The sequence below is a fragment of the Mobula birostris genome, chromosome X (genome assembly GCF_030028105.1).
Source record: "Mobula birostris isolate sMobBir1 chromosome X, sMobBir1.hap1, whole genome shotgun sequence".
NCBI classification, from domain to species: domain Eukaryota; kingdom Metazoa; phylum Chordata; class Chondrichthyes; order Myliobatiformes; family Myliobatidae; genus Mobula; species Mobula birostris.
The window spans coordinates 73,028,011-73,051,768 of NC_092402.1; the positions used below are offsets into that span (position 1 = coordinate 73,028,011).

General features: G+C 41.7%; 1 protein-coding gene across 4 annotated transcripts in view; it reads right to left on the bottom strand.

Moving 5' to 3' along the window:
* Window positions 1–23,758, bottom strand: part of map3k3 (mitogen-activated protein kinase kinase kinase 3) — a 166,005-nt gene that overhangs the window by 94,825 nt on the left and 47,422 nt on the right. For all 4 annotated transcript variants that reach the window (XM_072249690.1, XM_072249688.1, XM_072249689.1 and 1 more), the window contains exons 7-8: window positions 16,159–16,279; window positions 5,543–5,676 (exon numbers count right to left, since the gene is read on the bottom strand). In XM_072249690.1, coding sequence (XP_072105791.1) covers window positions 5,543–5,676; window positions 16,159–16,279 — 255 coding nt within the window. The remainder of the gene's footprint in view (window positions 1–5,542; window positions 5,677–16,158; window positions 16,280–23,758) is intronic.

Genomic DNA, 23,758 nt, shown 5'->3' on the forward strand with positions numbered 1-23,758 from the left:
TTTCTTACATAATAAAAGTAACTGGATTTCAAAAATAGTTAAAACAATTCAGTAACTAAAATAATACTGAAGTGTTTCTCAGCACCTCGGAGTCATGAAAAGGCTTGTGCTAATGCAAGTTCTGATTTTTAAAAAGGGCAATTGAGGGAGTCTTTCCTTCAGGCACAGACAGAATAAACAAGTTATGCAAAAAAGAATGAAGCCTACATGCTTTCAATGAGGTAAAGAGCAGATGGTGAGTCACTGAGGTCGGCTCTGGCGTTGAATCACCATGCACAGTACAAGCAGAGACCTGAGAGCAGATGGCCTGCCTGTCTGCGTTCCCTGCCGAGGAATGTTACAGGAAGTAAAAGCTGTGGAAGGTTATTTGGATAAGAAAGTGCTTCAGAAATACATCAGAACTGTGGAACTCCAGGTGTCTTTGCATCAGACAGCTAGACTGCAGTTTTTCCAGTAAACTAATGGATATGTTTGGGGATTTAGATAACAGGCAGTCAGTTTATGGTGGATAGGAGATAGAGAACAGTGTAGGAATGGGAACAAGTCTATAAGCATAAAGTCAATACAAAGCAACTGCAGAAGCTGCCACTCCACAAGCACAAACAGGACATATGGCAATACGAGTGGCCTGTAATTGTCTTTGATTCAGAAACCATAAAGACAGCCTTTTATAAATATCTGTTCTGGTTTACATGTTGGCTTCCACAGCCTCTATGCATAGGTTTGTTTCATCATGAACAACAAGCATTCAATGAAATTACTCTGCTACACGAAAAGGAATAAGTAATTACAGAGTTCTCTGGAATCAAATGAAAACATTGTTGGCATTCAGAGATCAGCTATACTTTTATTAGAATGGTCCTCTTCCCAACTTCAAATTTTTCCCCTAATTTTTTTAAAAGAGTGCCCAGCAGCTGATCCTAAGAAGTTTTGAGGATTGAGGTGGATATCTGAGGCCCACCAGGGATGATTCAAACAATGAAACTGTCTCCCCTCTTCCCACCCCAAGCTCCTACTTGGGAAACAGCACAAGTTGCACTTAACTTCACAGGACTTTAAGGACACTTCCTTCCTGCCTTCTCAGGGGCAAACAGTGCCAATAGTATCACTACATTCATTCTTCACTTTACAAAAGATCCTTTTCTGGAAACGTTATGATTTTGCTTTAACTGAAAAGTTGGGCATTTCAATACCATGTATTCTTCTTAGTGAGTGTTATAGTGGAAAAAAATTTGCTTTGCTGTAAACATACATAGAATCAGAAAATTCGTAGATCAAGGAACTGCTGGATAAACAGCTGCAACCAGGATGCTGTGGATGCATTAACTGTCTGTAACTGGTCAGTGTGCATACATGGCACACAGCATCCAAACCTAAATGCTGACATTAATTTGCATCACACAAGTTACCACAAATCAATTACTGTGGCTGATAGGATGACAATAGGGGGAAGAATGACCCCTATTATGGTTGCCTATTGCTTTTTTTCCAGAAAAAATTCTGTTTAAGTTACATGAGACTGGCACATGAAGACCTCATTCCAGGAAACAGATTGGTGACTTTGCCTTTCTTCTGACAGAATTTTTGAAAGTGATAGGTAGAATCATAAATTGCATCCGAGAACCGTAGTTAAGACAAATGTAATATGGACTTTACATGGTTGACAAGACTGGCTTGAGCAATCCTAGCTGTGTGATCCACAGCACAAGAAGGAGAAGTCAATAGGAAGGGAGTTGTCCTCAATACACCTGGTAAAGGTCTTTGAGGTATCAAATTTTGTGAATACAAATTTTGAACATTACTCTTGGCACTTGACAGGTCACATACGATTCCCACTCTGCTGTATTTGGTTAGAGCCTTTGAAAATTGTCTTCTCTTTCCCTGAATGATTCCTTCAGTTAGTTGATCAGAGCTTTAAATTTCCTGCCTTTATACCCAAGTGTAAAATGAGATAATGGCAATGAAGACAGGAATGTAGGAAGAGGTAGAGGCCAAGGAATTAGAAAAAGTATCTGAGTTATAATTTCTACAAAAAACTTCCAATGTTGAATACAAGCCCAAAAAAGTGGCTGGAGGAGCTGTGCAACCAAAGGCAGGAGAGATCCTAAGACATAGGAGCAGAATTAGGCCATTTGACCCATTGAGCCTGCTCCACTGCAGACGGCTTTCATCACATCCAACAGGTGATGAGATAGACTGTAGGATTGAGGCCAACACACGGAGATGACAGGGTTCTGAAAGAGGTAGCAGAAGAGATTGTGGAGGCATTAGTAATGATCTTCCAAGAAACACTTCCAAAAATTACAAATGTCACTCCATTCTTTAAGAGAGGGAGGCAGAAGAAAGGAAATTATAGGCCACTTAGCCTGAGTCCAGTGGTTGCGAAAATGTTGGAGTCCATTATTAAGGATGACAAAGTGCCATACTTGAGGTTGCTAAATAAGATAGGAGCATCTAGTATTACAAGAAAGATATGGCCATAGATAGAAGATTGGCTGACTGGCAAACTGCAAAGAGTGGAAATAAAGAAGGTCTTTTCTGGTTTGCCAATGGTAATTAGAAGTGTTCTACAGCAGTCAGTGTTGGGTCCACTACTTTTCATGTTATATATTAATGATCTGGATGATGAATTCAATGGCTTTGTGGTCAAGTTTGTGGATAATATGAAGATAGGTGGAGGGGCAGGTAGTGTTGAGGAAGCAGGGAGTCTGCAGAAGGGCTTGGATGGATTAGAATAGATATAGATACTTTATCGATCTCAAAGGAAATTGCAGTGTCACAGTAGCATTACAAGTGCAAAAGTGCACAGATATACAAATATAAGAGGAGAAGTAAGAAAGAATAAGAAACAAGTTACCTCAAACAGTCTAACAGGAGGGGTTCATTGCTTCCCCAGCTATAGGTTGACTCATTATAGAGCCTAATGGCAGAGGGTAAGAATGACCTCATATATCACGCTCTTTGGAGCAGCATAGTTGTCTTAAGTCTATTACTAAAAGTGCTCCACTGTTCAGCCAAGGTGGTAGGCAGAGGGTGAGAAACATTGTCCAGAATTGCCAGGATTTTCCGTAGGGTCCTTTGTTCTACCACAGCCTCCAGCGTGTCCAGTTTGACTCCTGTAACAGAGCCAGCCTTTCTAATCAGTTTATTGAGCCTGTTGGCATCACTCGTATCGTTGTTCCATCACACCACCTCACAAAAGACTGTACTGGCGACAGCAGACTGGTAGAACACGTGAAGGAGAGGCCTGCATACTCCAAAGGACCACAGTTTCTTCAGGAAGTAGAGCCAACTTTGGCCCTTCTTAATACACAGCCTGCGTTGGTGTTCCACTCAAGTCTGACAGCCAGGTGCACCCCCAGGTACTTGGGAGGTCCTAGTGGGAAAAGTGGCAGATGGAATAGAGTGTCAGGAGGTGTACGGCCATGCACTTCGATAGAAGGAATAAAGGCATAGGCTATTTTCTAAATGGGGTGGGGGGGAGAGAGAGAATTCAGAAATCAGAGGTACAAAGGAACTTGGGAGTCCTTGAACAAGAGAAAAATTAGCAGATGCTGGAAATCCAAGCAACACACACGAAATCTCGGCCCAAAATATCGACTGTGCTTTTCTCATAGATGCTGTCTGGCCTGCTGAGATTCTCCAACATTTTGTGTGTGTTGCTAGGGGGTCCTTGTGCAGGATTTCCGGGAGTCCTTGTGCAGGATTTCCTAAACATTAATTTGTAGGTTGAGTCACTGGTGAGGAAGGCAAATGTAATGTCAGCATTCATTTCAAGAGAACTACAGTATAAAAGGAAGGAGGTAATACTGAGACTTCATAAGTCGCTGGTCAGACCACACTTGGAGTATTGTGAGCAGTTTTGAGCCTGATATCTAAAGAAGGATGCGCTGGCATCAGAGAGGGTCCAGAAGAGGTTCTCAAGAATGATCCTGGGAATGAAAAGGTTAATGTATGAGGACTGTTAGACTGGAGTTTAGAAGAATCTTATTGAAACCTACCAAATATTGAGAGGCCTGGATGGAGTGGACTTGGAGAGGATGTTTTCAATAGTGGGAGACTCTAGAGTCAGAGGGCACAGCCTCAAAATAGAAGGTTATCTATTTAGAACAAAAATGAGAAGAATTTTCTTTAGCCAGAGGGTGGTGAATCCGTGGAATTCATTGCCACAGATGACTGTGGAAGCCAAGTTAGAGCTGAGGTTGATAGGTTCTTGATTAGTAAGGACATCAAAAGTTACAGGAAAGAGGCAGGAGAATGGGGTTGAGAGGGAAAATAAATCAGCCAGCAGTGGCTGCACTCACTGTAACAAACAGAGTGAAGTGTGGGATCCTGCACTGAACAGAAGCACTGCCTGTTCTGCCCTGCCCAGTATCATGTCACAGGCAGTCCCTCCACACCAAACTATGGGGCTGTGAAATTCATTATTGAGAGTGCTGTGTTGGCAAGGATTCAAGCCAGGGTTCAGGTACTCAGGTTTAGACGCAGCTGTAGGGAGAGCAAGGATTCACAGCTTGTTCACACCATACCAGCATGCAGCCTAAGTATGTTTTCTTTGGAAAGTACAAAGCTAGATACTTAAGTTTTCAGACTCCGGGAGCACAAGGTATATAACAAAGCAGTGCTCTGTGGGATACCATGGATTCAAGGAAGATCTTTAAAGTTGCACAGGATAAGCTCATAATTGAAGTGATTACACACAAGCCAAGGATATACCTCACTAACATAAAACTTGACCTTTTATGACGACTTTTCATCAGAACTATTAACATGCTTAGTTTCAACCTTTGTTGCCTAATCTCCTTGCTTATACAGATGTAGCACCCTAGAGCCATGGTCTTGACCACCAAATTGTTATGATCAGGTAGAGTTTTGCTGCTTACAATTTTCTAAAGAGTTTTGTGTTTCTTTAATAAAATGACAAGATAGAAATACCACAAAAGATCTATCAGCCAGGGTGTGGTGGTCTGAAAACACACAGCCAGAAGTTTTGGAAACATCCTTCCATAACCTAATGGAAGTACTGATACACATATCCATGGATACATGCAAAGTGTTACACCAATCATTCGAGCTGAAGATTGTCTGCTTGGTTAATAAAAAGCTAGCTGTTTAGTATTGGATAACATATACCAATAGCTTCCAACGTGGGTGCATGACTTCATTATTTGGGGGAATGATGTAGCAAAGATCTTGGGGGCTTTAATAACTGACAATTTAGTTAGAAACTTAACTTAAAGTACACAAAAACGTGCTTGACACATTAGCTCTTCCAGGTATGGGGCTTTTAAGCCATCCCCAAGAATCCACAAAACAGACTCAACTCAAAAAGGAGGAAGGTGTCAGATGTGTTTATTTCTGAGATGCAAGGGAAGAGGTGCTCATATTTTACATGTGAGCAAGAGAATCTTATATTTAAAAAAAATGATTAGGAATCACTGACTTATTGTCTGGTAACCGCAAAAGAATAATGTATTGATAGAAATCCCATCTTTTGATCTTTGTATGTCAGTGCACATTATTGACCAAACTCTTTACTCACACACTGTTCCATGTTCTCAGGTATGAACTCCCCCTCACTATGAATGCTGGTGTAGGATCCTTGGCGAGCTATCCGCTGCTGTCGCTCTGGAACATATCCTGGGGGCGGTGAGCTTCGACCGGTGTTCTGAGAACCTGCAATAGAGAATCATTTTACTGAGTCAAAAAAGTCAAAATACAGGGTGTTTATTAATTGGTCAAATATGAAAAGATTATTGTTCAGAGGGACCTGGATGATAATGTGCAGGTACAGCAGGCAACTGGAAAGGCAAAAGATATGCTAGCCTTTTATTGCAAGAGGATTTGTGTACAAAAGCAAAGAGACCTTATTGAAATTGCAGAGGATCCTGGAGTGACTGCATCTCAAGCACTATATTCTACACTCCAAGGAAATAACAGAGGGAATGCAATGAAAATTCACCATGGGGCTTGACCGAATACGAAGGGATGCTGTTTCCCTTAACTCAGTGCCCAGAATCATGATGTCAGTCTCACAATAAGGCATGACCTCTGAAAGAAAGGACCTAATGCAGTCAAGTAATTATGAGAGGATAACTGAAAGCTCATTCTAATAATTTGACATCCTGTTCTGGAAGGTGAAAAAGAATTCATCTAAAATAATCAGGAGATGTTTAGTAATCTTGTGTTAATATTTTTCTTCCACAGTTGTCTCAATTCTGTATTAAGCCCAATGTAATAGATGAATTTACATACCAATATGCACTTTCTTTAAAGCACAGTTCAATGAAGGCTTGAACAAGTTAGAAGCAAGTCTCCGTTTTGACCATGTATCACAAAAAGATACCAGAGGAATACACACAAAATGCTGGAGGAACTCAGAAAGCCAGACAACATCTAAGGAGAGGAATAAAAAGTTGATGTGTCAGGCTGAGATCCTTCATCAGGAACTGGTGTGATAAGAGGTCTTGGCCTGAAATATTGACAGTATTCCTCTCCATAGATGCTGCCTTACTTGTCTTCCTCCAACATTTTGGGCGTGCTGCTCTAAATTTCCAGCATCTGCAGAATCTTATAACATGCCCACAAGAAAAGGCAAAAATACTGCAAGCTTTTTCTCCTGGGCAGGTGCAGAGGCATGAATGTGAAAATTAAACTCACAAGCTGGTAAAATACTGAGAGGATCTACTTTCTCCTGGCACTAATTACATCCAGTGTCCCAAAACAAAAAATGCTGGAAATACTCAGGTCAGGTGGTATCCATGGGAACAGAATATGTCAATGTTTCAGGTTGCTGACCCTTCGCTAGAGCTCAAAAGGACACAAATGGGGGGTGTAAAGTTGCAGAAAGGGTGAAGGAGCAGGTTGTGACCCTGAGGATAAGTTGTAAATAAGGTCATCTACTCAAAGAGTGAACAGAGCCAGTTAGAGACTGAAAACATTGATAATAGGACCTAGACCAGGAGCAATGAACCTTTTTGAGAACGTGCGCCCAAAGTGGCAATAATCTTCTAAAAAAAAATCTCTTGCATGTTATGGTAATTTTGAGCAGAAATAATCGTTTAATGAATTAGTAAAAATAATTATGAATTTTAAGGAAAAAGGATGAGTTATATTGCTTATTTACTTGTGTTCTTTATTTTAATATTAAAAGTATAACAGAGGTGGGTTGAAATTAATTAAGCAATTTGGATAACCTGCTCAAAATTATTAATCTTTCAAAAAGACAACTGAAAAATAAATATACATGGAGGTGTTAGAATAAATACAGTATTGACTGTTATCACTGAACATCTAGTATTCAAAAGACAGAAAAAATATACACAGCACAAAGCCAATGCCAGGTGGTCCAACAGTTCCAATCATTTATTCGCAAAATACTGATGCATACACCAGGTCTGCAAGGATTTCAAATCACATGATCCAACATCACATGTGCACACAACTGTCTATCTGATGCCAAACTGGTACGAAACGATTCCTGTGAAAACATCTCACTCTCAGGTTGTAAAAAAAATGATTCACTGCTTCATTTGGCGATAATCATTATGTATCTTTTTTTCATAATGGGTGGGGTTTAAAGAATCCAGGGACAGCACTGCATGCCCTGTGCCAACAAAAGTTGATCGTGTACCAACTGACCTGAGCAAAAGAATGTGGGAGGTGTGAAATGGAAAGCAAGAAGAGAAGCCCAACAGATCACGTTGGCATATCTTCCATTCCCAGATGGAAGAGTAAAAAAAATTGACCAATAACACAGATGAATGACAGATTAGACTGAGAAATCAGGTTACCCAACTTGCACAGTTAAGAGTACTACAACACAGAAACAGGCCCTTCAAACCATCTAGCTTGTGCCAAACTATTATTCTGCCTAGTCCCATCGACCTGCACCTGGACCACAGCGGTCCATACCTCTCTCATCCACACACTTATCCAAATTTCTCTTTAAGTTTTAAAATCGAACCCGCATCCGCTACTACTGGCAACTCTCACCATCCCGAGTGAAGCAGCTCTCCCAGAGATTCTTCTTAAATATGTTATCTTTCACCCTAAACCTATAACCTCTAGTTGTAGTCTCACCCAGCCTCAGTAGGAAAAGCCTGCTTGCCTCTCTATTACCTCATGATTTTGTACACCTCTATCAAATCTCCCCACATTCTCTTACACTCTAGGAAATAAAACCCTAACCTATTCAACCTCTTCCTATAACTCAAATCTTCAAGTCCTGACAACATCCTTATATATGTTCTCTGTACTCTTTTTATTGACATCTTTCCTGTAGGTAGGCAACTAGAAATGCACACAATACTCCAAGTTAGGCCTCACCAATGTCTTACACAACTTTAACACAAGATCCCAACTCCTGTGCTCAAGACTGATTCTTTACGACCCTATCTACCTGTGAAGCAACTTTCAATGAATTATGGATCTATATTCCCAGATCCTTGTTCTACCTCACTACTCAATGCCCTACCATTCACTGAACAAGTCCTACACTAGTTTGTCCTCCCAAAGTGCAACATCACACACTTGTCTGCATTGAATTCCATCTGCCATTTTTTAGCCCAATTTTCCAGCTGGTCCAAATCCCACAAGCTTTGATTGACTTCCTCACTGTGGAATGCAATATCAAATCCAGAAGGCTGCAAAGTGCTCAGGCAAACGAGGTGCAGTTGCTCAAACCCTATGACAACACAGGAGGCCATAGAATAAATGGTGAGAATGCAATGGAGAATTCAAGTGGCAGGGAAAGGAAAGCCCAGGGTCACCCCAGCAGGTTTTTTTGTGCTTGGTTTCTCCACTGTTGATGAGTACTCATGAACATTGAATGCAATACACTGCAATGGAACCCAAATGAATTACTGCTTCAGTTGGGAAGACTGTTTAGACCCCTAAACGGTGAGAAGTGAAGAAGTGAAAGGAGGAGTTTGGTACCAACTGTGGTAGCAAGGGCACGTTCTGTAAGAAAGGGTGGGAATGTTAAGAGCACGAAAACGTGCGTAAAAAGGGCCTGAAGGATCATTGGGGGCCTGAGTCACCCCAACCACAAACTGTTCCAGCTGCTACCATCCAGGAAACGGTATCGCAGCATTAAAGCCAGAACCAACAAACTCCAGGACAGCTTCATCCACCAGGCTATCAGACTGATTAATTCACGCTGATACAATTGTATTTCTAAGCTGTATTGACTGATCTGTTGTATACCCTACTGTACATACTATTTATTACAAATTACTATAATTTGCAATTTGCACATTCAGACGGAGATGTAACACAAATATTTTTACTCACGTATGTGAAGGATGGAAAACATAAAGTCAATTCAATTCAATGAACTGAGTACATGAACTGATTTTCATATAACCACTGACCCGGCCAATTTGGAGGCGTTTTAAAAAAAATATTTTGTTCGTGAAATGTGAGCATTGCTGGCAATGCTGGCATTGATTATCCATCCCTGACCCGAGGCAGTGAAGAATCAATCACATTGTGACTCCGGCATCAACAATGTAGTTGATTCTTCACTTGAGCCCAGAGTCAAAGGCCAGAATGAGTAATGACAACAGGTTTTCTGCCTTTAAGTGAACCAGATTGAATTTTAAAACATTCTGGTAGATGTGTAGTTATTTTTACTACCAGTTTAAAAACATCTAGATTTATTGAATCACTTATATTTAAATTCCCCAACTCCCACAGCAAGATCTCAACCCGTTCATGTTTTTGGCTAACAGTTTAGAATGTTGGCTGTTCGCCTAGGAACTTAATCACAACGTATTCGTACCAAGTATTAACAGCTATCAGTCAACCAATTTTAGTATTATTAAAACAAATTAGCTAGTCCTTGTCACATAGCTATTGGTGGGCATTTAATGAGCACAGATTGACTGCTGTATTTCTTCTATTACATCAGTGGCTACACTTCAAAATTGCTCTCTGGGTTGTAAAATGGATTGGAATACTCTAAATGGAATGAAATGGAAGTTATTTTTCTTAGAAGCTAGGAAGGGAATGGTAAAGAATTGGAAGAACTTTCCTGATCTTCCTTGAATAACGTAGAATACTTTCTCTGGCGCTGCTGCACTTCCCGCATATTCGGATTCCAATCTGGCTAATGAGTGCTGTGCACCCAAGGCAGCCAATGCAGATTAGTGTCCTAAGCCAGGACACAAGAACATCATTTAAACTGAGACATAAATGGATTTTAAGGAATTTTACACCTCTAGATGACATGTTAACATATTAGCTGTTATGACATTTCAGGCCATGACACGATTTCCACAGCTACAAACTTTGTAACATCATTACCCAAAATTTGGCTGCACTGCTGCTGGCAGGTCTTGGTGAACAGATTTACCTGCATAATACAGTTTATTTTTAAATGTTGTAACATGAAGAGCCTTGGAATACTTGCCAGATTTATAGAGATGTCTTCCTTCCCCTGCCCCCAAGGCTATTCTTTATAAAAAGATGTGGAATCTTTACTATGATTTGGAAAAATGTCAATTAAACAGATCCATATTTTCTTCCCTCCTAGCTAGACTTACTATTTTGACTAATGAAACGGTATTTCTTGAGATGACTGGCATTGTCACAGTCCAGATAAACAAAAGATTTACTTCAACATTCATAATCTCTTCCAAATGAAACAAACCAACATGATAATTTAATATTTGGGTTCAAGTACATTACTAGCTACCCTCAACTTTCACTTTTTCCAACACATCCCAAGCACTTCTTCACACAATACTAAAAGCAGTCCTTATCTGATTGGCCAGCTTCCAAATGCTATTGTGGAAACAACATCTCGCTAACAGGAAGGGGAAGTCGCGCAAAGCCATGTATATCAAAGGAAGTGGATGGAAAAACAAAAGCATTGAGCTCTGGACCATTTTCATCCTGCCTGATTGTTATCTCTCCCACAAATACAAATGCAGCTAAACTCACACTATGTCACAGATAAACACACAGCTGAGTAATATGCCATTGCTGCATCACAGACCTTTAGGAGATCAATTCTAAACTCACTACAAAGCATGCATGACATCTACAGCTTGACTGAGCATAAACAACATTCTGGGAAGTTTCAGTCTTTATTGTTGATTAAGTTCAGCAAATGCACCATAAATACTCATGGGAAGCTGCTTGAGCAGTCAGCTCTCAATGTCTGCAGATAGTAAGAACAGTATAAAAATGTGACACTATAGTTTTATTGCTTTAATAAACTTTGCAACCCCTCTCAAATCTGGCAAGGTTCCAAGCACGATCCCTCAAGAGGTGAAAATATCTCTATAACACAGCCAAAAGCAGCCATACCATCTGATTTTCTGACTTCAGTTTGACTGACTGATCCTACAACAGCTGGAAATGCAACTGGGCATCAATTTGGCAAGCACACTGCAAAAAGAAAGAGTTGCTAGTCTTTCAGTGTAAATAATAATAAGAAGGTAGCCTTTAGGTCTGGAGATAGACAAATACTGAGGAGAGTACAGGGTGAACTGAGGGTAAAGCTGAGGGAGTACAAAGACTCCTACAAGAGGAAGCTGGAGTACAAGCTCCAGCAGAATAGCATAAGGGGCCTGTGGTCGGGCATGAAGCAGATCACTGGCTTCAAGGTGAAGGAAAGGAAGATCAAGGGGTGCCTGGATAGGGCCTACAAATTGAACTTGTTTTTCAATAGGTTCAGCAATGGACCTCCTGCTGCCCCTCCTCCATTTGCCCAGATCACACACCCTCGCTGCCCCCAAAGCCTTCCCCCTTCATCCCTCCTCTCCTCTGGTGTGCTTGTGTTCCAAACTTCCCAACTTTGGAGTATCCTGCCTCCACGGGGATGACCACCCTACCTCACCTGAGTGTGACAGCAGGTCAGGTGAAGAGACAGCTCGAGAGACTACATCAAGGCAAGGCTGCTGGACCGGATGGTATCAGCCCAGGGTACTGAAGGCCTGTGCGAGCCAGCTGTCTGGTATTTTACAGCACCTTTACAATCTGAGACTAAGTCAGAAAAAGATACCTTTGCTATGGAAGACTTCCTGCTTGGTCCTGTACCCGAGAAGCAATCCCATCTGAACTTAATGACTACAGACCAACTGCCCTCACATCTCATGAGGGAGGTGCTGGAAAGGCTGGTCCTTGATTTATCTTAGACCACAGGTTAGATCTTTGATGAACCCCCTACAGTTTCCCTACCAGCCTCATGTGGGAGTGGATGATGCCATTATCTACCCGTTGACGCTGGTGGCATTGTGAGAATCACATTTTTTGATTTCTCTAGTGCCTTCAATACAATCCAGCCACTTTTTCTGAGCGAGAAGCTGCAAAGGATGGGTGTAGAAAAATTCACCATCTCCTGCATTACTGACTACCTGACAGACAGATCCCAGTTTGTACAGCTGGGTAGTTCTCTGTTTGAGATTGTGGTGAATGGCACTGGAGTGCCACAAGGGACTGTCTTGTCTCTGTTCACGCTGACTTTCAATACAAATCTGAGTCTTGCCACTTGCAGAAGTTCTCTGATGACTCTTTGGTGGTTGGGTGTATCAGAGATGGGCAGGAGTCAGAGCACAGACTCTGATTTTGGACAAGTTCGTGGAGTGGTGCGAGAGGAATCACCTGCTCCTGAATGTGACCAAAATCAGGGAGATAGTGATTGATTTTAAGAGGAGAGGACCGTGAGTCCTCTAAACTAAAGTGGGCTGTCTAACCACTCCTCATAAGACAATGCAACCATTCTCGGTGGCAGTTTAATGTTTCCTGAACTGCTTCCAAAGTATTAATACACTTTCTTAAATAAGCAGAACAATTCTGTACAAATCTGCAGATCTAGTCTCAACAATACTCTAGCCAACTGAAGCACAACTTCTTTAACTTTGTTTATTGAAAAGGGAATTGAACAATATCTGTTACTGTACCCAACTGCTTGCTATATCTACATATTAGACTTTTATGACTCATGCGCTGAACACCCCAATACCCCTACATCTCATTTCTGCAATGTTACACCATTATATAACAAAGTTCAAAGTGCATTTATTATCAAAGTATGTACACAGTATACAACCCTGAGATTAATCTCCTTGCAGGCAGCCACATAACAAAGAAACACAAAAGAACCCATTTAAAAAAAAGACCAGAGAGGAAAAAAAAACAAACCATGCAAGCAATAAACATAAGCAAATAGTATTTTGAACTGAAGTCCACAAAGCCAGTCTGTCCACAGACCCTTAGTTCAGCGCAGACCTGAATAAACCTTGCGGAGCAGCGAGCTGAACCGGCCCATTCCTCACTCAGAAGTGGCTGGATTGTATTGAAGGCACTAGAGAAATCAAAAAATGTGATTCTCACAATGCCACCAGCATCATCCAGGTGGCTGTGGGCTCTAGATTCTTCTTGAGAGAATCTAGAACTCGGATGTCACTGTTCAAAAATAAGGAGCCACCCATCTAAAACAGGTAGCTGTCTCTGTGCCCCAACCCCCCACTTGAGTCAGGTCTTTGGAACTCTCTTCCACAGAAGGCAGTGGAAGCAAAGCCTTTGAATATTTTAAGGTAGAGGTTGATACATTCTTGACAAAGCCACAGGATCTGAACTTGATACATGATAGAAAATGGGAGGATACTTTTATCTAACACTTGATGCTGATCAATAGGTTGTGCAACATTTACTCACTGAACTTTTAAGATGGTGTTCAGGTGAACAGTGGGACCAAGCAAAATTAGACACGAGAGTTCTGAGTACTGAAGACACTTCTGGTTTCAGATGGCACTTCTGAAGGTGAATGACAGCTTACTGGTAGTTCAAAAGGCAAGAAATTTGACAAAAAAATAACACTTTTATTGAAGCAAACTGTAATAAACTATCACCGCAAACAATGAAGAGGCAAGCAAAGGAAAGCAAACTCAAGGGTGTGCTGGTGCATTGAAAAGGGAAAAAAAAAATTGACGCAAATGGAGGTGGATTGAGCGATTCGAAGAGAAGTCATCCAGGCAGAGGAGTTTCAATGCCAGTCCAACTAACTCTGGTGCAAGGTTGGATCGCTCTAAGCGCTGAGCCAATTTGGAGAGACCGTGAACAGCTTCAGGCTGGGCGACAAGACCTAGGCCCAGAGCGAATTGCTAGTTTGCACATTCTAGAACCGGAGCACTTTGCTGTGGTGGGGCACGGGTCCTGATGCAAGGAATGATCTGCTGTTTGTACAATCTAAATGCCAGCCTAGATAGACTAAAAAGGCAGGGTGTTGAGACTGGAGGCAAGAGTCGGGCCAATTTCACTTGCTCTGCCGCGATGTTTACTCCTCTCTCCGTGATGTTGAGGCTGTGAGACTGCCCTGGCTACTATACTTTGTGCCTGTGAGGCTTCACAGTGATTTGCCCCACTAATATGATGAAGTTTGGGCCTACTCGGGATGCTCTGGGGATTTGGATCTAAAGACCCGATTTGGTTCGGAAAGCCGTGCTTTTGGGTTCCTTGCTTTGTAAGCAGACAAATCTCAAGATTGTATCCTTTATACATTCTTTGATAATAAATGTACTTTGAATCTTTGAAATGTATATTAACTTTCATTTTTTTGGCTTCCAAATATTTTCAAATTAATAACCCTTGACTGTTCATAGAAACTAAAACTGACATTAAGTTGGCAAAAGTAGAATTGACAAAAGGACTACAACTATGCAAGGCAGCACCCACCTTCTGAAGGGCATTTAGTGATGTGTAGTAGCTAACAATCTCACGCAAGTTATAAATGTCAATTAAAAAACTGGAAATGCTGGAGTACTACTGGGACAATTAGTCCAGGACCTAGGCTTTGAGCAGAGATAGTTGTGAGACCAGGTACAACAACTAGCCTGATACCCGTGGGTTACAGACAAAAAAAATCTGTCTAGCTCTTTATTATGATCTAGTTGGACAATCTGGAACATGATCAGTACAGTTTGCTTGGGGGGAGGGGGGCACAAAAGGAAGAGTGAGATGTGATAAAAAGCATGGGGGGGGAAGAGAGAGGGTGGGGAGGGGAGAGAGAGGGAGAGAGAGAGAGAGAGAGAGAGAGAGAGAGAGAGAGAGAGAGAGAGAGACAGACAGACAGACAGAGACAGACACACACACACACTGGGATCAGGCTAACCCTAACATGAAGTTATTAAAAGTGTACAGCCTCTTTCAGTGGAAGTTTTCCTGCCAGAATCAAAAGATCATGGGTTCAAACCCATTCCAGAACAGAAAAACTGGGCTAAAATTTCTGAACTATGCTGAAGTCTTACAACAAAAACTTCTGCCTCACTGTTCATATTCAATCTCCAAAGATCTGCATATATTCAACGCACACCCTTTTGTTGTTTGGTTTTGAGACTTTTTAAACTATCACCTTTTTCTACATCTAAAGTCATTTTATTTGAACACAAGTCAAAGTACAGGCTATGCAAATTTCCACACACACATCCATTTTACACAGTGATCACAAATAACTAAAGCCTTATTTCAGTGTGCAATCTAGAATTAGGTGTTCAAACACCTTTTGTAATTTGCAACTTGACAGCAAACCAAGACAGTCCAGAGTAGAACCTTGCTTTCCACCTTAGAGGAAACCACAGTGGTACAAGGGCAGTCTTTGAACAAGGTTGTCTTTCTTGGACCAGTTCAGAATCAGACAGAGGCACGGCATGACATTTAAAAAAAATAATCAGCCATACAAATCCTTTGATTGTATTTTCAGAAACTCTATTCAAAGCAGACACAGAGTCTGAGATTTGGTTCTGAACATTCCCAGGTGTTCATGCCGCAGAGTAGTTTGCCTGGTTCAAAAACCAAACCTCTGAAAGAATTCCATCAATATGGCCCTACTAGGGCATAAGCTACAAATTTAAACTTCTAAAATATTCCAAAAGTGCTAAAACTGAAATGTTAGAACTTATTTCAAAACTCAAAAGTTTTAATAACAACCTTCTAACTTAGTCATGCTTAAACAAAACAGAATCGGGATCCCTATATCCCACAGCAGCTTTGCTTAACTTTGGAAAAGAATCTCCAGGTTATTAAATAAACAGATCCAATGCAAATCAAGGAACATTTCAATAAATAGTTACAAAGTCTTACTACTGCTTCCCCCCCACCCCCCAAGACATATTTTAATAGGCTTTCAAATTAGCGAAACCAAGTACTCACTAACAGAGAGATGCCTGCCACGAGATTCTGGTGGCTGGTAGATGGTGCTGAGAATGTCTCCGACAGACTGAGAGGCCTTAATACGGACCTGTTTGGTAACAGCTGGAGGCGCATGTGATGTCTAAAATTTGGAAAAAACAAATTAGACATGCACGTAATGTTTTTGAATTCATTGTTCATTACCCTATCTATAATAAATTTCAAAGTTCAAAGTAAATTTTATTATCAAAGTACACTTACAGTATATCACCATATACAACCCTGAGGTTCATTTTCCTGTGGTCACACTCAGCAAATCCAGAGACTAGTAACTATAACAGGGTCAATAAATGATCAACCAGAGTACAGAAGACAACAAACTGTACAAATGCCAATATAAATAAATAGCAATAAATAACAAGATCAGATAATGAGTCCTTAAAGTGAGATCATTGGTTGTGGGAAACATCTCAATGATGGGGTAAGTGTTATCCCCTTGTATTCAAGAGCCTGGTGGTTAAAGGGTAGCAACTGTTCTTGAACCTGGTGGTATGAGTCCCAAGACTCTTGTACCTTCTATGGCAATAACGAGAAGACAGCATGGCTTGAGAGGTCGGGATCTCTGATGATGGATGCCGTAACCCTTAACACTTTAAATGCACTTCTCAAGATTCACTCATTAGTCCCGATTTAGTTATTTGCATGACATCGACACTGCACTTTACGAATGAAAACAAAAGCTGATACTAAACCTCCAACATGAGAGAAAATGAGGATCAACTGTGAGGAAAAACTGCAAATTCATTTGTTAACTTGTTTTTATTCCACAAATTAAAAAAAACAACTTAATATATTACTGAAAAGATGTTTAGTCAGCAGATGTTGGCAGATGTGCAGGGGCTTACACAGACGGCCAACAAAACTTAAAGGGAAGCTTAAAATAAAAAGCACACCGTAGTGTCCCAATAAATTTCTGTGCTGAACAGGAAACGGCAGCTCACAGAAAAACAGTGATTTCTGTGAAAACCTGCCATGTGTTTCTACATTACTCATAACACAAGGAAAAAACAGCCAGCAATCTGAAACAAAAAACCCTCTCACATCTGGCATTGACTAACCTGAGAATTCTGCAAAAGAACAAACAAGATCAAGCAATAAACTCTTGACCACCGGCTTACAAAAACGAATCTCATTTTGTTAGAAAGGTAAACATTGACTGTGGTCTGATGAACTCCAGTGGAAATACAAACATCTGCTGTAAAAAGCCTTCAGAGATATTACCATATGTAATACTTAGCAATACTGCATTTTGTTAAGAGGGGTTTAATTCCTGAGGGCTTTTTTGTAGTACTAATAGCTATTGGATCATAGCATAAATTCAGTCCATTTTCTATCAGGACCCTCAGCAGGGAGGAGTAGGGCAAGAGGGAAAATACCACATAGAATGCTTTCTTACCGTCCATACTAACCTCTCGTACAGATCACTCAGCCCAACTGTTCTGTGGAGTGCATACACTCTAAAGCTTACTACAAAACTATTTTACCTCATATCAATATAACCTTTCTCCTTTAAATATCTTCCTCTTATACAAGGGGTGATTGATAAGTTCGTGGCCTAAGGTAGAAGAAGTCAATTTTAGAAAACCTAGCAACACACATAAAAATTGCTGGTGAACGCAGCAGGCCAGGCTGCATCTCTAGAAAGAGGTCCAGTCGACGTTTTGGGCCGAGACCCTTCATCAGGACTAACTGAAAGAAGAGATAGTAAGAGATTTGAAAGTTGGAGGGGGAGGGGGAGATTCAAAATGATAGGAGAAGACAGGAGGGGGAGGGATGGAGCCAAGAGCTGGACAGGTGATTGGCAAAAGGGATATGAGAGGACTATGAGACAGGAGGCCTAGGGAGAAAGAAAAGGGGGAGGGGGGGAAGCCCAGAGGATGGACAAGCAGTATAGTCAGAGGGACAGAGGGAGAAAAAGGAGAGAGAGAGAAAGAATGTGTATATATAAATAACAGATGGGATACGAGGGGGAGGAGGGGCATTAACGGAAGTTAGAGAAGTCAATGTTCATGCCATCAGGTTGGAGGCTACCCAGACGGAATATAAGGTGTTGTTCCTCCAACCTGAGTGTGGCTTCATCTTTACAGTAGAGGAGGCTGTGGATAGACATGTCAGAATGGGAATGGGATGTGGAATTAAAATGTGTGGCCACTGGGAGATCCTGCTTTCTCTGGCGGACAGAGCGTAGATGCTCAGCAAAGCGGTCTCCCAGTCTGCGTCGGGTCTCGCCAATATATAGAAGGCCACATCGGGAGCACCGGATGCAGTATATCACCCCAGCCGACTCACAGGTGAAGTGTCGCCTCACCTGAAAGGACTGTCTGGGGCCCTGAATGGTGGTGAGGGAGGAAGTGTAAGGGCATGTGTAGCACTTGTTCCGCTTACAAGGATAAGAGCAGGGAGCGAGACATTTTGATACCACGTCCCATTCCCATTCTGATATGTCTATCCACGGCCTCCTCTACTGTAAAGATGAAGCCACACTGAGGTTGGAGAAACAACATCTTATATTCCGTCTGGGTAGCCTCCAACCTGATGGCATGAACATTGACTTCTCAAACTTCCGTTCATGCCCCACCTCCCCTTCGTACCCCATCCGTTATTTATATATATATATATATATATATATATATATATATATTTTTTTCTCTCTCTCTCTCCTTTTTCTCCCTCTGTCCCTCTCACTATACTCCTTGCCCATCTTCTGGGCTCCCCCCCCCTTCTTTCTCCCTATGCCTCCTGTCCCATGATCCTCTCATATCCCTTTTGCCAAACAACTTTCCAACTCTTTGCTCCATCCCCCACCCTCCTGTCTTCTTCTATCATTTCGGATCTCCCCCTCCCCCTCTCAAATCTCTTACTAGCTCTTCTTTCAGTTAGTCCTGACGAAGGGTCTCGGCCTGAAACGTCGACTGTACCTCTTCCTATAGACGCTGCCTGGCCTGCTGCGTTCACCAGCAACTTTGATGTGTGTTGCTTGAAATTCCAGCATCTGCAGATTTCCTCGTGTTTGCGTTTAGAAAACCTAGCACATTTATTTTTCAACATAGTCCCCTCCTACATTTACACACTTAGTCCAGCAGTCGTGGAGCATATGGATCCCTTCTTTGTAGAAGTCGGCGACTTGGACCTCCAGAAAGTGGTCCACAGCAGGGGTGATTGATAAGTTCGTGGCCTAAGGTAGAAGGACAAGAACTATACAGCTCTTGTTACATGCATGTACAGTTCAACTCTTTGAGCGATTATGCAGAAAGTTTGAAGGTAATAATTCATCTCCTTCTACCTTAGGCCACGAACTTATCAGTCACCCCTGCTGTGGACCACTTTCCGAAGGTCCAAGACGCCGACTTCTACAAAGAAGGGATCCGTATGCTCCACGACCGTTGGACTAAGTGTGTAAATGTAGGAAAGATAAGTGTGCTAGGTTTTCTAAAATTGACTCCTTCTACCTTAGGCCACAAACTTATCAATCACCCCTCATATCTTGTGATAAGCCCAATTTCACCACCATTCTGTGTGCAGTTCTTCCTGAAATCCTTGCTGAGTCTTAGAGATATTATATTTATGATACTTTCTCAGCAACAGGCAGAGAAATCATTGGGCCAAGGGAAATATGCTTAATGCAAATGAACTTTGGAGGACTTGGGTGAGGTAGAGACTGCCACTTAGAAGATACTTTGATGGAAAAGTTTACAAGATAATTGCCAAAACAGTGGGAACAAGGAGAATTTAAAATTAATACAATGATTTGTTATGCTTTGGAAAGTGCAGTTCAAGTGAGCTAATTGTGATGTTTCTTCAAAGAGCTAGGACAGGCATAACGTGTCAGCTCAGCATTAAATTAGCACTGGTTGCTAGCTACAAGGGCAACTGTTAATCAAACAGGTTGTTCACTCTGAAGATTGCTCAATGCCTTATTTTACATCAACCTAAAAGGCAGGCACATGCAGCTGAGCACTCATCTTTAATACAACTTGCACTGGAGAGGACCTCATTACATTATGTGAACTTTTATAGGCAGCCACTGAGACGATGGACAAACTGGTAAATACAATCTGCCATTCAGGAATCACTGGTGGAAACAGATCTCCCATGTTCAGTTACACAATAACAAGTCGGGTGGCAACAGGCTAAATGATACAACATATGGAACAACTTGTTTGCAAATTCAGTTAAAACCTGGATTTATTGGATCATTGAAATGCTATCAGGTTATTACAGATTTGTCATCCTTCATTGAAGAAGTTTTCTTAGTGGAAGGAAGGAACATACTACTTAAGGCTTGCGCAAGAAAATACTGTACATATGCATTTGCCTGGGAGCACATGTGTAACTGCACAGAAACACATGGAGGATAAAAAATGGCCATTAATGAAGACAGAAGCAAATGGTAAAAGGGGAAACTAGACGATTTGCTACCATTTGAATAAACCATCGACATTTTGGCTCTGTGCTTGCTGACTGACATTTGGTACTGGACCAGCAAAGGCTCAGTTCAGAAGTTCACATCCTTAACTCATTCCATGCTGAATCTTTCCCAACTTGATCACTTTTGTACTGGACCAAAATGAGGAACATAAAGGAGGTATTTCCATATTAGGATTGTGTACAACCTGGAGAGGATTCTGCAGGAGTTGAAGTTCCCATGCACTCCAAATATTTCAACCTTTTGTGCACACTGATCTATCCCATTTGGCACTTCCACTTTCTTAAACTCAATGGCCTAGAATTTTGTCCCCACTTCCTAAGTCACTAAAACTACCTGAAACTACAGTTTGAGACAGTTGTTCCAATATCTGCACAGTTTGGCATTGAATTCTGCCTGAAAGCATGTTTGTGCCTTTGGACATATTGCCACATTAAGGGAACTTTATGCAAGGTGTTGCTATCCAAATCTAAACTCGCATTAAAAAAATGCCTACTTAAATGTGTTTTGGAAGGCTCATGATTTTTAAACTTATTGACCAGTAAAAATCCATGTATGCATCAATAATGTTGGAGATTTGGAGGAACAAAAAAAAACTGGAAGTCTAATCATTGCCAGTTAATGATAGAGCAACCTGACTCAGTTACATCACTACCTACCAAGTTGGTTGAGTATTATTAACCTTCAGCAGGAAATGACAGATTTGACACGAGGGAAGTGCCTCCTTGAGGCTCTATAAGGCACTCGTGAGACCACACATAAGAGTATTGTGTGCAGTTTTGGGCTCCTTATTTTAGAAAGGATATACTGACATTGGAGAGGGTTCAGAGAAGATTCACAATAATGATTCCAGGGATGAAAGGGTTAACATATGAGGAACATCTGGTAGCTCTTGAGCTGTATTTCCTGGTGTTCAGGAGAATGGGGGGGGGGGCGGTCTCATAGAAACATTCTGAATATTAAAGGGCCTGAACAGATTAGATATGGCAAAGTTATTTTCCATGGTAGGGGAGTCCAGGACAAGAGGGCACGACTTCAGGATTGAAGGATGTCCTTTTAGAACTGGGATGCGTTGAAATTACTTTAGTCAGAAGGTGGTAAATCTGGGGACTTTGTTGCCACGGGCGGCAGTAGAGGCCAAGTCATTGGGTGCATTTAAGGCAGAGATAGATAGGTTCTTGATTAGCCAGGGCATCAAAGGGTATGGGGTGAGTGCAGGGGAGTGGGGATGACTGGAAGAATTAGATCAGCCCATGATTGAATGGTGGAGCAGGATCAATGGACTGAATGGCCTACTTCTGCTCCTATATCTTATGGTCTTAATCTTTTTGTTATTGACCAATGCATCAATGTTCTCTTTTGTCAGATGACCACTACGCAACACTTTTGGAGACAAAATGTCACCTTCACCTTTGACGATTCCCATGGGATGTGCAACGGGGCAGAGTAGCCTAAAACTGGGCATTTTTGAAACAAATGAGCCATCAAATGTGACACAACTGTATTCATTCAAAACTTGACGGGAAAACACAGAAATCAACTGATTCAATAAGCAGTGTAGAACAGCGCACAAGAAGTAGCGTCAACATAACCTGAATACAAAGTTACAGCAATAAACTTGGGCTAGTCAATCAAAACTGCTAAAGACCTGACTACTAACAGAACAAGTCAAACTCTAGATTGTCACGTGCAATCAGAAGTCACAGTACACAAATGAGCAACAGGGTGAGAAGGCTCCACGGATATTGTCGATTTTAGTGAGGAGTATCCTACCGTGCGATTTCACATGGAACTAGGACAGATGGTTGATCTCACCCTCCCATCCCAGTCACAGGAACCAGTCAACAGAAAAATTTACTCTGGATGGTATCAAGAATCTGATGAATAAACTTAATGGTTAAATGCTATTGGACCCAGAGTACATACTAGCTGTAGTGCCAATGATTTATGTTCCTTGACTATCTGCAACTATAACCAAGTCATTCAAAAATGCTTGCAATAATAGCATGTCTAGTTGTGTAAAAATCCACTATGCATGACCTACCCACAAAGGAGTGGGTTAAATCCAATCCTGAAAGTTGCTACCCAGGAATCTACTTCGTCACTTATCAAAAGTCTACTCATCATTGTGCAGTTTGGGTTCTCCCAAGAATACTCAGCTCCTTGGCTTCCGACTGAATTAACGTAAGATCATAAGATATGGGAGCAGAATTAGGCCATTTGGCCCATCAAGTCTGCTCTGTCATTTCATCATGGCTAGATCCATTTTCCCTCTCAGGCCCAATCTCCTGCCTTCTCCCCGTATCCCTTAACACCTGACTAATCAAGAACCTATCGACCTCTGCCTTAAATACACCCAATGACATGGCCCTGTTACGTACCCCGTAACTGGGTTGCCAAGCCAGCAGAAATGGATCACTCAGTTGGAGTCTGGATTACTAGAACTAAGAAAGTTTTATTAAAGAAACAAGCAACACAGTACTCTACTCAAAAGGATAATGAATGCAACAGTTCAGCAATGTTAAACATACATGTACACAGAATTCAGATAACAGGATCAATCAAGCTCTATCATTGTCTAGGGGTAAATGACCAGTTTCAAAGTGACGCAAAGTTCAGTTCAATTTAGTTCAGTTCAGTTCACAGTAATCGCTGCCGTGGGAGATGGACAGTGGGGGGGAAGGAGAGAGAGAGCAAAAACAAATGAATAGTCAAACAGCTTCCAGACACAGACCTTCGCAGTCAGCTTTCAGGCGAGCCCTTTGTGATGTCATCTGAGGTCACCGACCGTGACCCCTCCGTTTCCAGACACGATCGTTTCCCTGCGCTGAACCTGGCACCCAGGCAAGGGTGGACACACCCCAGGCTCCCGCCGATCATACCTTTCCACCCTGTGCGTTTATGGCCCGGTACTTCCCACCGACTTGTGAGAGACGCACCGCTTCCAGGGTCTTGTTCCCTCGGGCGTCGTGTGTGTGTCCCACCTTAGCGAACCTGTCCCTTTTTATCCCCCTGCTGGGGTATCGCCTGTCCATCACTTCAAACAGTTCAGGGTTCAAAGGGGGAGCCGATCTTGACAGCTCTCTCCTTCTGTTACTCTCTCTCCCATCCTTTCATTACACATCTCCAAATGCT